Here is a 15,023-nt window from a genome sequence, read left to right on the forward strand (position 1 = left end):
GGGAAGTTAAAATCTCCCATTATAAGACATTCCGATTTACTAGCCCACTCTATTTCTCTGTACAATTGTTCATTGTACCCATTCAAGTCATTAGGCCTATAACACACTCCTACTCTAATTTTTGCTTTCGCAGTGCTTATGTCACACCAAACTGACTCAACAGTGCACTGTTCATCTATATCAACTGGATGCACTTCTTTTGATTTTATGTTTTTCTTTATTAACAGCATAATACCTCCTCCCTTCCTATCCTTTCTGTACACATTGTACTCCCCAAATTCCAGTTCGGCATTCCTTATATCCGTGTGACACCACGTCTCTGATATCCCAACAATATCCGCCTTTGATGTCTTGACCAACACTTCAAATTCATCAAATTTATTTACTATACTTCTAGCATTGGTATACATGCAAGTATACATGCACCTATTCTTATTCTTAATTACTCTAACACATCCCACATACCCACCTGTTTCACGATGACTGCCATCCGTCCCTGAAACCCCCAACACCCCTTGTTCCAGGTCGCTACTTATTCTAATAGAAGTTGTGCAAGAATCACCTTCACCTCTGCCTACGACTACTGTTAAACTATTAGTCCTTGTATCCCCCCAAGCTATATGTTTTCCGACCCACCTAACACTGCCTCGATAGCATCAGCAAATATTCTTGCACCCTTTCTATTTAAGTGTATCCCATCCCTGTAGAAGCAGTCTCTCCTGTTAACAAGTACAGTCCAAGCTGAAAAAAATTCTATCCCTTGAGCCTTGCACAATCTTTCCAGGGCCGAATTGATCGACAAGGCTGTCATCATATACTCCCTCCTATCGTGTCTGGGCAGAATTGCAGACACTTTCAAATTCAACCCTAATTCACGGCTTTTTTTCATCAGTGACCTGTACTTGTTAAGTAATTCTGCTGGTCTCCTACTCTTAATATCATTAGTGCCAACGTGTACAACTATATCACCTTTTGTGCCCCTAAAAGATGATATCTGCTCTACAACGTCATCAACCTTTGCCCCTGGCAGACATACCCTGGTCCTGTTCCACCTATCCTTTTACAAAGGATGTTCCCCGTTTCCCTGACAATAGAGTCACCAACAACTACTAGTTCCTTTGGGACCAGCGCAATCTGCCTTTGGGGTTGCCGCTGTGTTGCATGATGACCAAGTGCAAGCTCTGGCGTTGATGTGGGCAGCTGAGAGCCTGATGGGCCCCTCAATTTAGATCTTTCGAGGGCATCCACCCTGTCCTTCAAACTCTCATATAGGCCCATAACAACGCTGAGCTGTCGCCTTATTTCCTTACACTCCTTACATCGCGCACACACAAAGACATCCCCCATGGCAATATCATTCCGTTCCAGATAGTTCGGCAAACATTTCACAAGTTGCACATTTTTTTAGGCTGTGATGCGTTGGAGAATCGACCCCCTCAGTTCTCCCCCGAGTCACAGCACTACTGCCACTTTGTGCCCTTTGCTTTGCTGCTCTAGTTTGGGGCATGATATTTTAAATTAATAAGATCAATAAATTAAATTAAATTAAATGTCAATACTACGCTATCTAATAGAAACAGTGAAGCGTATTACTGTTTCTATAATTATACGTTAGAGCTACCTAGCTACTTCAATTAAAAATTTGAATTCCCTATCACTATATTCAAAAAACAATACCTGCAAGATTCGAACGGACTAACGGTTTTATAAAGTATTACGTATATCTACAAAAACTGTTTATATAAATTAAAATAAAAATAACCAGCGTAATTAGAACTATAAGACTACGTATTAAGTACAATATAAAATAACAATTATGTAAACAAAAAGCAAACACATATCGTTTTTTTCGGAGCCTGTAACTCGCAGCTGTATCTTCTAGTAACAGACTGTGATGTGATTTGTTGGCTCCCTCCATATCACGGGTACTGTGAAAGGCATAAAATGTCCACTTCGATTAACCCACGCATTGAGTGATGATTAACAGGTAGTACAGCATATGTGTCGAGCCTAAATCTTGTACTGGTTTCCTACTTTTCACCCAAAGTACAAGAAGTAGGCCTTTTTTATGGCTTGAGTTAAGGGACGCTTCATCTCCACATACGTAACAGAAGTCATCCTGTATTCACAATAGGGCACATTAACCTTACTTAACAAAAATACTGTGCAAAAGGCAGGAATCTCACAGAGAAAAATTTTTAACTGAGAACAAATCACCCAGTACTTAGCCATATTCGAGGATTACTCCAACAGAGTTGAAGATGGATTTGAGGTGACTACTTATCACGTGATGCAGAGCAAGATGACAGTTGATGATCACGTGATAAGAGTGTGGTTGTACTGAAACTCAGTGTTGCCATGCATTTTGCCAAGACCTGTAGTGATAATGTAGAGTAACCCTCTAATATGAGAACTCAACTCTAATTTGAAAACAAGAGCCAATCAACAAATTTTAATGTCATTTTCTTGTTCAGTAGTCAACAACTAAAATGTGATTTTCGCATTCAGCAGCATAAAATTAGTCAAGATTAGGTATTTTCATTTTCATTAACATTTTATGTGTAGACTAGTGTAATTTATATGCATATCATGCTTTTTTGTTCTCTGCCACATGTCAACAGTTCATTTTACATCCATTTTTGTCTAAGACATGAACAGACCTGATGACTTTGTAGAATAGATATCTTTTAAGCTAGAGCAGATATCATCATTTTAAGTATTGTAAAGCAGATATCATCATATTGTTGTACACATTGGAACTAATGTGAGAGTTGTGTCTTAATGTGTGACATTAAGAGTAAGAGATCTGCAGATTTACTCAACAAGTACAGGACAATGTTGAAAAAAAGTCACGAGTTAGGGTTGAATGTGAAGGTGTCTGCAATTCTGCCTAGACACGATAGGAAGGAGTATATAATGAGAGCCTTGTCGATCAATTCGGCCCTGGAGAGATTGTGCAAGGCTCAAGGGGTAGAATTTTTTTCAGCCTGGTCTGTGCTTGTTGACAGGAGAGACTGGTTTCTACAGGAATGGGGTACACTTAAATAGAAAGGGTGCAAGAATATTTGCTGATGCTATGGAGGCAGTGTTATGTGAGTCAGAAAACTGCTAGCTTGTGTGGATACACAGACTAAAAGGTTAACAGTGGCCGCAGGCAGAGGCAAAAGTGATTCTTGCACTGCTTCTATTGGAATGAGCAGCAGCATGGAAAGCAAGGTAATGGAGATTTCCAGGACTGCTGGGATTCAGAGTGGAACAAATAAATACATGGGCTGTGTTAGGGTAATTAAGAGTAGAAACAGGTGCATGTGTACTTGCATGTACACCAATGCTAGGAGTATACTTAATAAATTTGATGAGCTTGAAGTGCTAGTCAAGACATCAAAGGCAGATTTTGTTGGGATATCAGAGACGTGGTGTCTCACACACAGACATAAGCAGTGCAGAATTGGAATTTGGGGGAGTACAATGTGTACAGAAAGGATAGACATGACAGGAAGGGAGGAGGGGTTATGCTGTTAGTTAAGAAACACAAAATCTAAGGAAATGCATCCAGCTGATGTTGGTGGACAATGCAATGTTGAGCCTGTTTGGTGTGACATAAGCACTGGGAAAGGAAAAATGAGAATAGGTGTGTGTTATAGGTTTAATGAAACTGATGAGTATAATGAGCAATTGTGCAGAGAAATAGAGTGGGCCAGTAAATCAGAATGTCTTATAATGGGGGATTTTAACTTTCCAGATATTGACTGGAACTTGTGGGTTGGTCATTCACACACTAGCAAGACTTTTGTGGATTTATTGGATGACTGTTTTCTACAGCAGCATGTTCGAGAGGCAACCAGAGAGAGTAATATTCTTGATCTGATTATCAGCAGTGATTATTCATGCATTAAGAATTTGCAAAATAATAATAATAGTATGTAGAACACTTCCGTATGATACTCTCAAGAAATTAAAACGAAAAAACTTACATTAGAGTAACAAATAATTTAAAAAATAATTAAAAATCAATTTAACACAATGAAAATTCAATTTAATGCAATTAATGAAAAAATTGCAAACCGATTTTCCTTTCTAATATTTTTCATTAATTGCATTAAATTGATTTTTAATTGTGTTAAATTAATTTTTAATTCTTTTTAAAATTATTTGTTACTCTAATGTAAGTTTTTTGGTTTTTTCCATTTTAATTTCTTTAGAGTATCATATGGAAGTGTTCTACGTACTATATTGAGGTAAACTTCTCTTATTATTTTGCAAATATTGATATCAATGTAGAAATTGAGCATTACAGCTCTGGTTCATACTATCTAATTAAGAATTTGCAGATAAAGGAACCACTGGGTGATGGTGATCACAATGTACTGATGTGCGAATTACTTAAAGATGTAACTACCATCAAGGCTAAGATAGGTCAAGATCTCATACAGTTTTTAAATTCTGTACAGTGGGATCAACTGATGATGTTACCAACGTCAAATTCTAAATGCGAAGCCTTCAGGGACTTAACCCTGGAGGCTACTAGGCTTTTCCTTCCAACTAAGAAATACTGTTCAAGGTTCAGGCCTAAATGGATTGTCAGATGAATTAATGAGGCTCGTGGCAGAGAAGAAAAATGTATGGGATGCATATAAAGTATAAGGTGACACAGAAGCCTATGGCAGATATAAGTTTGTCTGTAATCAAGTCACAAAGGAAGTTAGGCAGGTGAAGGCAGATTATGAGAAATCTTTGGCAAAGGATGCAAAGAAAAACAGCAGAGTTCTTTCCTTATGTAAACTCTAGAAGGAAAGGGATGAATCAGATTGGACCACTTAACATAGATGTGTTGACTATTGATGATCATGCTCAGGTAGCTGATAAACTGAATGAGTATTTTAAATCTACATTCACACATGAGGAGTTATTCAATGAGGGGAATACCAGAAGTTTATAAAACTCTAACAGGGGCTAAGTGATTCTGTAATAACTGAGAGCAATGTGCAGGAGAAATTGTTGAAGTTAAACATAAGGAAGACACCTTTGGTGGACAGGATCTATCCAGTTATATTAAAGAAGGCAGCAAAGGAAGTAATCAAACCCTTTGCCATAATTATGAGAGCTTCTTTGGACTCAGGGGAAGTCCCCATGGACTGGAGGTGTGCAAATGTATCACCAATTCACAAAGGGGTTTCAAAAGATGACATAAGTAACTATAGACCTGTTAGTTTAACTTGTGTTCTGGGGAAAATAATGGTTTTACTGCTTAAAAAAGCATTGCAGAATCATCTAGACAAGACTGCAGTAACAGTTAAGACACAGCATGGGTTTGTTAAAGGGAGGTCTTGTCTGGACAATTTGAGTGGATACTATGTCGTCACAAAGGAACTGAATGTCAAAAATAATTTTGATATCATATACTTGGATTTCAGGAAAGCTTTTGATACTGTTGTGCATGGATGACTGCTGTACAAATTGGAAAGGTATGGCATTAAGGGAGACGACAGAGAGTGGTAATCAATGGACCCTGCTTTCCATGGACAAATGTTATTAGTGGAGTTCCCCAGGGTTTGGTGCTGGGCCCATTGTTGTTTTGTGTATTCATCAATGATATTGATGAAGGTATATCAGGATTAATGTCCAAGTTTGCAGATGATACAAAGGTTGGCAGGGTTGTTAACGACAGTAAAGACAGTATGCTGCTCCAACTGGATCTAGACAAGTTGGACAAATGGGCTGAGAAGTGGCAACTGAGGTTTAACATTGACAAATGCAAAGTACTGCCTATGGGTAGCAATAACTCAAGAGAAATGTACCAACTGTGTGGTACTACACTCAGGAAAGTGAAAAAACCTGGGGGTAATCGTGCAGTCAAATATGAAGTTTGCTGGGCAGTGCAGGCGGGCTGCCAGGACAGTGCATGGAGTCTTGTCAATGATATATAGGAATTTTTCTAGCAGGGACAGGGAGGTGATTATCCAGTTGTACAAGGCAATGGTCAGGCCACACCTAGAGTACTCTGTACAGGTCTGGAGGCCTCATTTTAGGAAGGATGTAGAGTTGCTATAACCAGTACAAAGAAGGGCAATAAGATTGGTGAGGGGAACAAAGGGAGTGTTCTTACCAAGAAAGGTTTAAGTTCTGCAAATTGCATTACCTGGAGTGTAGGCACCTGTGAGGTGATCTGATTGAGGTGTATAAGGCCACAATATAATAGCATAGCGTAGCTTAATTTAATTTATTATAATACTCATCTTTTTATAATCTGCATTGATGTTGGAATAAATTGGATGATAATTTTAAATTTAAGTTAGCACGAATGAGTTAGGATTTAAAAACAGAATTAAAATGTGCGCAAGGAAGTAGAAGTGCACGTCTTCGTCCTTGGTTGTCAATGTTGAAATTTGAAACGATTTAAGTTATACGGTTGGAAACAGAAGGCCAATAGCCATAACAAGTGGCTTTCGTTTTAGATGTCTTCAGTTGGCAATGGTAGAATGAGAGTATTCATGGTGTATGAGGCCTTGAATGGGTTGAGCAAGTTGAATGCTGATGGGATTCTTCCTCTTGCTCAGAGTATGAACCTGAGGGGACATAGATTGAAATTGAGGAAAGACAGTTGTAGAATAAATGTGCAGAAATTTGCCTTTATCCCACAGGTGACTGATTGGTGGAACAGACTTCCATCTTTTGTTGTGGAAGTTGATAGCCTAAATACATTTAAGGCTGAGGTGGACAGGCATTTGGAATGAATAGAGGAAGGAGGGAGGTTTTTTTTTGGCTGATGCTGCATAAGCTTGCTTTCTTGCATCGTATGCCTCTACTAATGTTAATGGTAATGCTAGTATTTCTTGGATGGCATAAGAAGTATAGTGGCTTGTATGCTTATTTCCCTGAATGCTTCCCATTTAGAATTTGTTCTTGGTAACATCATGAGTTGGTCTCACTGTAGTCTCCTTCACGAAAGCAAAAACCTTTACCTTTGATGGTGGTTAAGATATCAATACACTGTTCATTGCCATCTAGTGGTCCTTTTATCTGCAGATTCTTAATTCATGAAGAATCACTGCTAATAATCAGATCAACAGTATTGCTCTCTCTCTCTCTCTGGTTGTCTTTCTAACGTGCTGGTGTAGAAAGCAGTCATCCAATAAATCTCCAAAAGTCTTGCTAGTGTGTGAGCTATCAACCCACAAATTCCCGTCAGTATCTAGAATAAAACCCCCATTATAAGACATTCTGATTTACTGACCCACTATCTCTCTGTAAAGTTGTTCATTGTACTCATCGCTTGTAAATTTTATAAGCTTTGTTTCTTTGCACCAATACTAATCAGTGTTTCAAATGGTCTGTATTAGCTAATTCTTCCAGCAGAAAGAAATCTTTTGAAAAATATAGAAGTATTTAGTATGCTAATGATGTTCACCCTCACATAATTCTAAATGACGTTCCTAAATGTGAAACCCACAATGGTATACATCTATGCGAATCTTTATCACAATATACAGGAACTTTACTAGCAGGTCTACAACTCTACTTACATAACACCACACGGAATCATTATTCAGTGTAGTGAATCTAGCCCTTTACTCATAATAAAAAAAAATAGATATGCATGTTCGGGTATTTTATGCGAAAAAATAAGTTACTTTTGAAAACCAACTTTCACGCGTGAAATGGCGACTACAAGAAAATAAAAACATAAATAAATAAAATAAAATGAAAAAAAAATACCAAAATACAGTAATCTTCCTGTTGTACCGGCAACCGCGGAGATACAGTTATGTATTTATATAACATCTAATGCGCTATATATAAGAAAAATATATGCCCACAAATTATAATGGTTAGCAATTTAGCTTACTTATCTCTTTCCGTTGACCAAGCAATGGCATCACTGATTTTCCTTCCATCTGCTACTTTCCAAGTACATTGTACCACAACCATGTTTTTTTTCCCTTTATCACAGTACCATTCAAATACACGAACAGTAAATATATTCCAGAGTAATCAAATTCTAAAAAAGTTGTAAATAGAAGTTGAGGTACCATTCACTAAATGGTGTTACCAAAAATAGCACAACACTTGGAAAGACAAGCGCGCACACAAAAAAAAAAAAAAAAAAAGGAACGACCCGATCACACGTCTTACTACGCAGTGGAGTGGACGTCTCTGCCAGTTATATTTTGTACGTGTTAATTTACAACATAATAATAATTCACTACATAATAAATAAATTGAACATAACAAATCGGTATTACACATTTATGAATTCAAGACTTCGGGGACTGTAGGAGGCTAGTTTGTATTAGCCATAGAGTAGTAAGATATTTGTTATTTTTTCTTGTATAGTAATAATGTTTCTTGTGAATTTTATAGTTTTAAATCAGGAAATCAATGTAACAATACATAAAACCTCCCAGAGAAAAGTTTCCCAGTGCAGAGCACAGAGTAGTATCTTACTATTTTATGGTGCACAGTGTTGTTTCTTGGCTTTTACATTGGTGGCTCCACTTGTTTTAACGGCGAACCAGAGTTAACATTATTGTCTATGAGAGTCTCTGCTCTGTTTGACTACTAATGTTAGCTCTTATAGTAACTGAACGAATGCGTTGAGTGAAGATTTTGTTCAACTCATGTTAGTTCGATAATTAATATTACTGACTAAATTATTAAAGCATATTACAATGATGGAGACAAGTTCAGAAGATGGATGTGTTGATCAGGATTGGGTTTTGTATAAAGATCGTCCTGAATGGAACGATGTAAAACCCTTGTCACAAGATGATGGAACATTTCCCGTTGTTCAGATTGCATATTCAGATAAATGTGAGTAATGATTTTACTCATAAATAGAAATTCCATTTTTGACGAATGAAATATTCTGAACATGGTATCAGGCATAGCACGCAAGGCTATGCCTGAACGTGTTTATATTCAGGCATAGCCTTGCGTGATAAGGCATGGTCTGGGTAGACAGTACCTCGATAAAAAGTCTATCTAGAATTATCTACGAGATTCTGCTGAAAAGAGAGTCTCTACAGGGTTCAAGGGAGAAAAATTTTCTACCAAAAATGTCAACACTTGACCATTTTCTTTGGTACATATCGTTTAACATCAGCTTAACTTTAATAGGAAGAATAAAATTTTGTTTACATGTACTTTTATTCATAAGAGAAACCATGAGAAAAGAAACAGTATAAATTGTGTGTGCGTAATTAAATCTAGGAAAAATGTCCAAGAGAATAATAGTCGAACAGGCAAAGTTAACTTTAATGTCTATGAGAGTCTACACGAGTGAAAAAAAAAAAAAAAAAAAAAAGTACAGTAAATAAATAATGCGGCTTACACATCAGGGTTGCTTCGAGAAACAGTAGCCAAACTTCGGGAATTTATTTCAATTTGGCGATTATGAATCGAAAATCCTTTCCCAAGTCTATATAGCTGTAAATGTTTAATGTTGCAAACAGTTACTAAAATGTGAATAAACGAAAGCAGGGCCGATCCGACTGTTCAGAGGACCAGTGTACAAAGGTTCTAACTATTTGTTCTAACTATTTATCCCTACAGGTACTGTAGAAGGGAGAGGACCGCTTCAATTGGGGATCTTTCCTTCACTTCTCGCCTAACGAAGGGGGCTCCACAACTGAAGACTTTAAAAAGAAAGAAAGAAATGCTGCCAAACATAAATATGAGTCAATTCACTGAAGAACCCAACTGATAGCTTCTTATAAATAAAAAATAAGTTGACAAGGTTAAGAAAATTAAATGATGTGGAGTTTTTATTATTATTATTATTAGCCATATGATGCAAGGAAGCTTGAGGCTTATGCTGCATCAGCAAAAAAAAAAAAAAAAAAATCCCATGTTAAAATCCCATTCTTCTCTTTCTTGCTGATTCAGCAAGAAAGAGAAGAATAATGATATCCAGCTCGGGACCCTGGGTTTGCGAAGCCCATACTCACCAGATGTGAGCCCCTGTTTTCAGTGGTTAAAAATAATAAAGTAATGAAAAAACTAATAAGAATAAGCAGATGCTTAATGTAGTGAAATGTTTATTCTTACTAGATACATGTCTGTTTATTCTTATTTATTTTCTTATTACAGGTATTTTAATTATGTTTATATTCAGGCATAGCATTGTAACCTTTCCAAATTGGAAGTTATCAATTTGGATCCTAGAATACGTCTCAGAATTTTTTGCACTTATTTTTGAAAACATCCTGTATAACCAGCTGCAATCAGTCTGTCAGGATGCAATGCATTCACACCCATAGCTAAGATATATTATCTTTCAACTGTAGAAGTTATAAAGGTCTATGTGAAGTTGATATATTCTGGAAACGTGTTAAACTTCACAGCATGCACAGGCTCTCTTTATTTTTAACTGTTCGATTTCTTGTAACAAGCGAGGTAAAAACTGAGAAAGAAGTGAAAATTGCAGGAGAAAAGTCATAAAAATGTCCATAAAGTTAAAAAATAACTTAACATTAAATTTTTTCCTAGATTCATAGCACACGTGGAAAAAACGTCCAAGGTAAAAATGCTCAGTGGTAAAAACCCCCGGCTATAGAGAAAAAAGGAGCTATAGCTCCCCTTCCCCATGATAATTTTATTTTTTGTCAATTTGGGAAACAGTTAAATTTCATCAACCCATAACCGATAGCAGGAAGAATTGTTATTTCTCTAGGTGCTAGTTTCAAAATTGCACCCCACATGCATGCAATTTTAAAAATCAGCTAAAAATAATTCGGAATTATTTACTTTTTGATTCCGCCTTTATTTTTAATCTTTTTTTGAACTAGTGGACATAATTGAATGTTTAGTAATCAAGAGATTTCAATTATTGAAATAATCAAATGATTAGTAGTTATTAACTACTAATCATTCAAATTATATCATTTGAATGATTTCTATATGGAATGAATCATTTGAATGATTTCTATATGGAATGAATCATTTGAATGATATGGGTATAATTGGAAATAATCAATGATTTGTTATAATCAGAATAATTGATTATGACCTCATGGTTTTTTTTTTTTTTTTATGAGAACCCCAAACACGAGAGGTATTAGAACCTATAGTACTTAGTACCGTGCTTGGGTTGGAGGTTGAGAAGACGAAAGAAGATATTTGTTGACATTGGACTTGAACTTCTGTAGATTGTAATTTTCAGGAAATACGTATGAAGGGAGGTTGTTCCAGAAAACAGCAGTTGAATGAATAAATGAGGAAGATGAAAAGTTGGTTCTGTGGGTTTGAAGTTGGACAGTAAATGGATGTTGGCTGGTGGCGGCACGTGTTCGGACTGTTTTGAAAGAGAGAGCGGGAATTATAGAAGCCAATTCAGAAGAACAGTGCCCATGAAAGTATCTGTAGAAGAGGCATGCAGCAGAAACAGTACGTCTATGAGAAAGCGAGTGGAGAGACTCTGTTAGAGATGAATCGTTAATTAACCTAACTGCCCTCTTCTGAATGGAATCAAGAAGCCTGAGAGAGGTTTTGGGGGCACCACCCCAGATGTGGGAACAATATTCCATGGCAGGGCGGATTTGCGATTTATACAGAGTGAGCAGCTGTTTGGAAGAAAAGTAATGCCGAGAGCGAAAGAGAAAACCAAGTTTTTTAGATGCAGAGGAAGCAATATTTGTAATGTGCTTATGCCAAGAGAGATTAGAAGTCAGGGTAATCCCCAAAAGAGATATATCATTTTGCCTAGAAATCGGAGTGTCACTAAAGATAAGCATAGGAGCAGAAGAATCCTTTTTGCAAGATATAAGACAAGACTGAGTTTTAGAAGGGTTGAAATCAACTAAGTTGTCTTTGCCCCACTGGAGAATTACCTGAAGATCGGCATTTAAGGAATTGACAGCAGATTTTCGAGAACTTGAAGCTGATTGAGCAGGACAAGGTTTCTCAAAATGGAAAGTGGAATGCAATGTGCTATCATCGGCAAAACTATGGATAGGATTTCCAGTCAATGGAAGAAGGTCATTGATATACAAGAGGAAAAGAGTGGGGGAAAGAACTGAACCTTGGGGGACACCGGCATTAGTGGAGAAGTTAGAAGACAGAGAGCCATCTACCATCACCCTCAGTGAGCGATCAGAGAGAAAACTGGATAACCAATTACTAAAAACAGTTGGCAAACCATAAGATGGAAGCTTGTTTAGAAGACCTTTATGCCAAACACGATCAAAAGCCTTTGAGATGTCCAGAGCAACTACTTGTGTTTCACCGAACCTTTCCATTGAATTAGTCCATAAATGGGTAACATAAGCCAGAATATCACCAGTGGATCGACACTGACGGAATCCATACTGCGATCAGACAGAAGGTTTCTAGGTTGTTTAAGAGTTGGCGGTTAATTGATTTCTCCATTACTTTAGAAAGAGTAGAAGTAATTGCAATGGGACGATAATTGGATGGGAGGGATTTGTCACCTTTTTTAGGAACTGGCTGGATATGAGCAAATTTCCAAGCAGAAGGAAAAACACTTTTGGAATATGAAAGTGAAAAAAGGCGGCAAAGAATAGGAGTAAGTTCAGGAGCACAGGTTTTGAGAACAAGTGGAGAAATACCATCAGGACCTGGAGCTTTCTTAGCCTCAAGATTCATCAAAATCCTTCTGATATCCTTTTGACGGAAGACCACAGGAGGCATTGAATGGAGCATGTTAGGAATGGTGGGAGGTGTTTTACCAAGATCATTAATACACGAGCTGGAAGAAAAATGGGATGCTAGCAGGTCAGCTTTATCCTTGGCTGAAGTGACAACAGAACCATCTGGTTTGGGCAGAGATGGGCAAAAGTTGCGGCCAATAGCTTTGGCAAGAGACCAGAATGCTCGGCTACCATTAGGGCAAGAAGCAAGTTTTCTACTCTTAGCCTGTTCAAACTCTAGTTTGGACTGATTAATAACTGCTTTACAATTGTTGCAAGCTTTGGTGTAGGCAGAAAATGAAACTGAAGAATTAGAAACAAGCCAATTACGATATGCAACATTCTTCTCTTGGACAGCCTTAGCACATTTATTGGAAAACCAAGGTTTAGATAAAGGACGAGATTTTAAAGTGGAGTGTGGGATAAAGGATTCCATTCCTGCAAGAATAATTTCACTGACACGATCTGAGCAAACGTTGACATCAGAAGTTTTGAAACAGTAATCAGACCAAGGAAAAGAAGAAAAGAAGTCTCGCAGGTCATCCCATTTTGCATTCTTGTAATGCCAAACAATACGAGGTTGGGAATAGCCATGAGATAAAGGTTCCATTGGAGAAGAGACAATCACCAAGTTGTGATCTGAAGTGCCTAAAGGACCTCTCACTTCGACCTTGTACTTAGAAGGGTTGTTTGTGAGAAAAAGATCAAGCGTATTGACTGTATGATTAGGATTGTCCGGTATTCTTGTAGATAAATGAACAATCTGTGCTAGGTCATTAGTAATTGCAAAAGCCTCAGCATCTCGACCTGCTGGGTCGGTGTGACTAGAAAATGGAAGCCAGCTGGAGTTGTGAACGTTAAAATCACCAAGGAAAATTACCTCACTGTTAGGAAAGTTGGACTGGAGAAAGTCAAGTTGCAAAGAGAGGAAGTCAAAGAGCTCCAAGTGATTAGTGGAGTTGGGAGAACGGTAGAGACAACAGATGAATTTGACACAATGAGGTAGAGAGATTTTAAGCCAGAGAAGATCAAAGAGAGGAGATTCCAAATTGCCAAGTCTCTGACAGGGAATATCAGAACGGACATATGCTCAAGTACCACCTTTGAGGCGAAAGGAATCATACAGCAAATAATTTGGACATCTGAGATGAGAAGTAATTGAATCAACTGATAACTGAGATTCAGTCAGAAAAAGTACATGGGGTTTGGAAGACTGCAAGTGGAAATGGACATCGTTGAGATTGGAATTGAGACCACGTATGTGGTCTCAATTCAATGTGAAATGAATTAGGAAGTCCTTGGGTTATGCCCATCACTGTTCTTAATATTAAAAAGATCAATTTTTGATATTAAAAACAGATATTTTTAATTAATTTTTAGAAATAAAACTCCCTCCATACTTTTTTTGGCAAGTGAAACGCAAATTGAAAAAGAGCCCATGCATGTCAATAAAAGCATGCAGATGAACGCCAGCCTGTCAGTAATGTGAGCACTGCCGACCGGGCTAGCTGGGTGAGTAAAGTGCTTGCCTAGCAACCCAAAGGTCGCGGGTTTGAATCCCACCTCGGGCTTGGATCAAAGTACTGCAAAAAAAAACCTTGGGCTGTGCATTATGGCCATAGAAGCCAATGTGCCAACAACTACCAAAAAAAAAAAAAAAAAAAAAAAAAGTGAGCACTGCTGCATGAAATATAAGGCAAACATTAACAGTTGGATTCCAGATGTATCCAAGTCAGAGAGAGAGATTGGGAGGGGAGTGCATCAATAACTATGTGATAGATGCCACTCAACCTGTGTGTAATTTAAGTTTAACTTAATTTCTGAATTTTTCCTAATTGTGTGATAATTAATTGAGATTTCTTGGATTTTCAGTGGAGAAATCAAAAAACATTTTTAAAAACAGCTATTAGGAGTTTCAGCTGTATGGATGGAGTAGATGAAGAGCACAAATTGCTGAAATATTGTCTGCAGATCTCATTGACCTAAAGCACCAGGACTAAAAGAAATTTAGAATTAAACTGGATTAAATTTTTCAAGAAAGCTGTAAATTGGTTTCCTCCAAAAATAATTCATTTGAAAGCTTGTGTTTGCTGTTAAAAAAAACTAGCAATCTTTGGGAAAAAATTTCCATGGTAAAAATTTTTACCATCGAACATTTTTCCTCCACATTTTTTCTCAGTATCCTTCAAAGATATGTAGGAAGAAGATATCTTGCAAGTGAGCTAGTACTAAATGTGACTGTAAATTTTAAATTATTTACTTGAAGAAAGAGATTGTAGCTTAACGATCAAATATTCTTTCTCCTGTTTCCCTTTGTTTGGAGGAACTGATAGGAATGAACACTTGTCAGCGCTTCATAAACTGGTTGTAAATTCC

The 15,023-nt window shown here is 37.3% G+C and overlaps 2 protein-coding genes across 3 annotated transcripts in view; one reads left to right on the forward strand and one right to left on the reverse strand.

The window, feature by feature from the left end:
• The window catches only part of LOC150085753 (uncharacterized), an 84,702-nt gene extending 76,621 nt beyond the window's left edge, over positions 1 to 8,081 (reverse strand). The window contains exon 1 of the mRNA XM_090374219.1: positions 7,847 to 8,081. Coding sequence (XP_090230345.1) covers positions 7,847 to 7,929 — 83 coding nt within the window. The 5' untranslated portion in view covers positions 7,930 to 8,081. The remainder of the gene's footprint in view (positions 1 to 7,846) is intronic.
• Positions 8,082 to 8,387: 306 nt separating this feature from the next.
• The window catches only part of Fnta (farnesyl transferase alpha), a 248,398-nt gene continuing 241,762 nt past the window's right edge, over positions 8,388 to 15,023 (forward strand). For both annotated transcript variants that reach the window (XM_090374220.1, XM_090374221.1), the window contains exon 1: positions 8,388 to 8,811. In XM_090374220.1, the coding sequence (XP_090230346.1) occupies positions 8,670 to 8,811 (142 nt within the window). In that variant the 5' untranslated portion in view covers positions 8,388 to 8,669. The remainder of the gene's footprint in view (positions 8,812 to 15,023) is intronic.

The sequence above is a fragment of the Mastigoproctus giganteus genome, chromosome 5, assembly GCF_048544385.1.
Source record: "Mastigoproctus giganteus isolate SK-2022 chromosome 5, ASM4854438v1, whole genome shotgun sequence".
Taxonomy (NCBI): Eukaryota; Metazoa; Arthropoda; class Arachnida; order Uropygi; family Thelyphonidae; genus Mastigoproctus; species Mastigoproctus giganteus.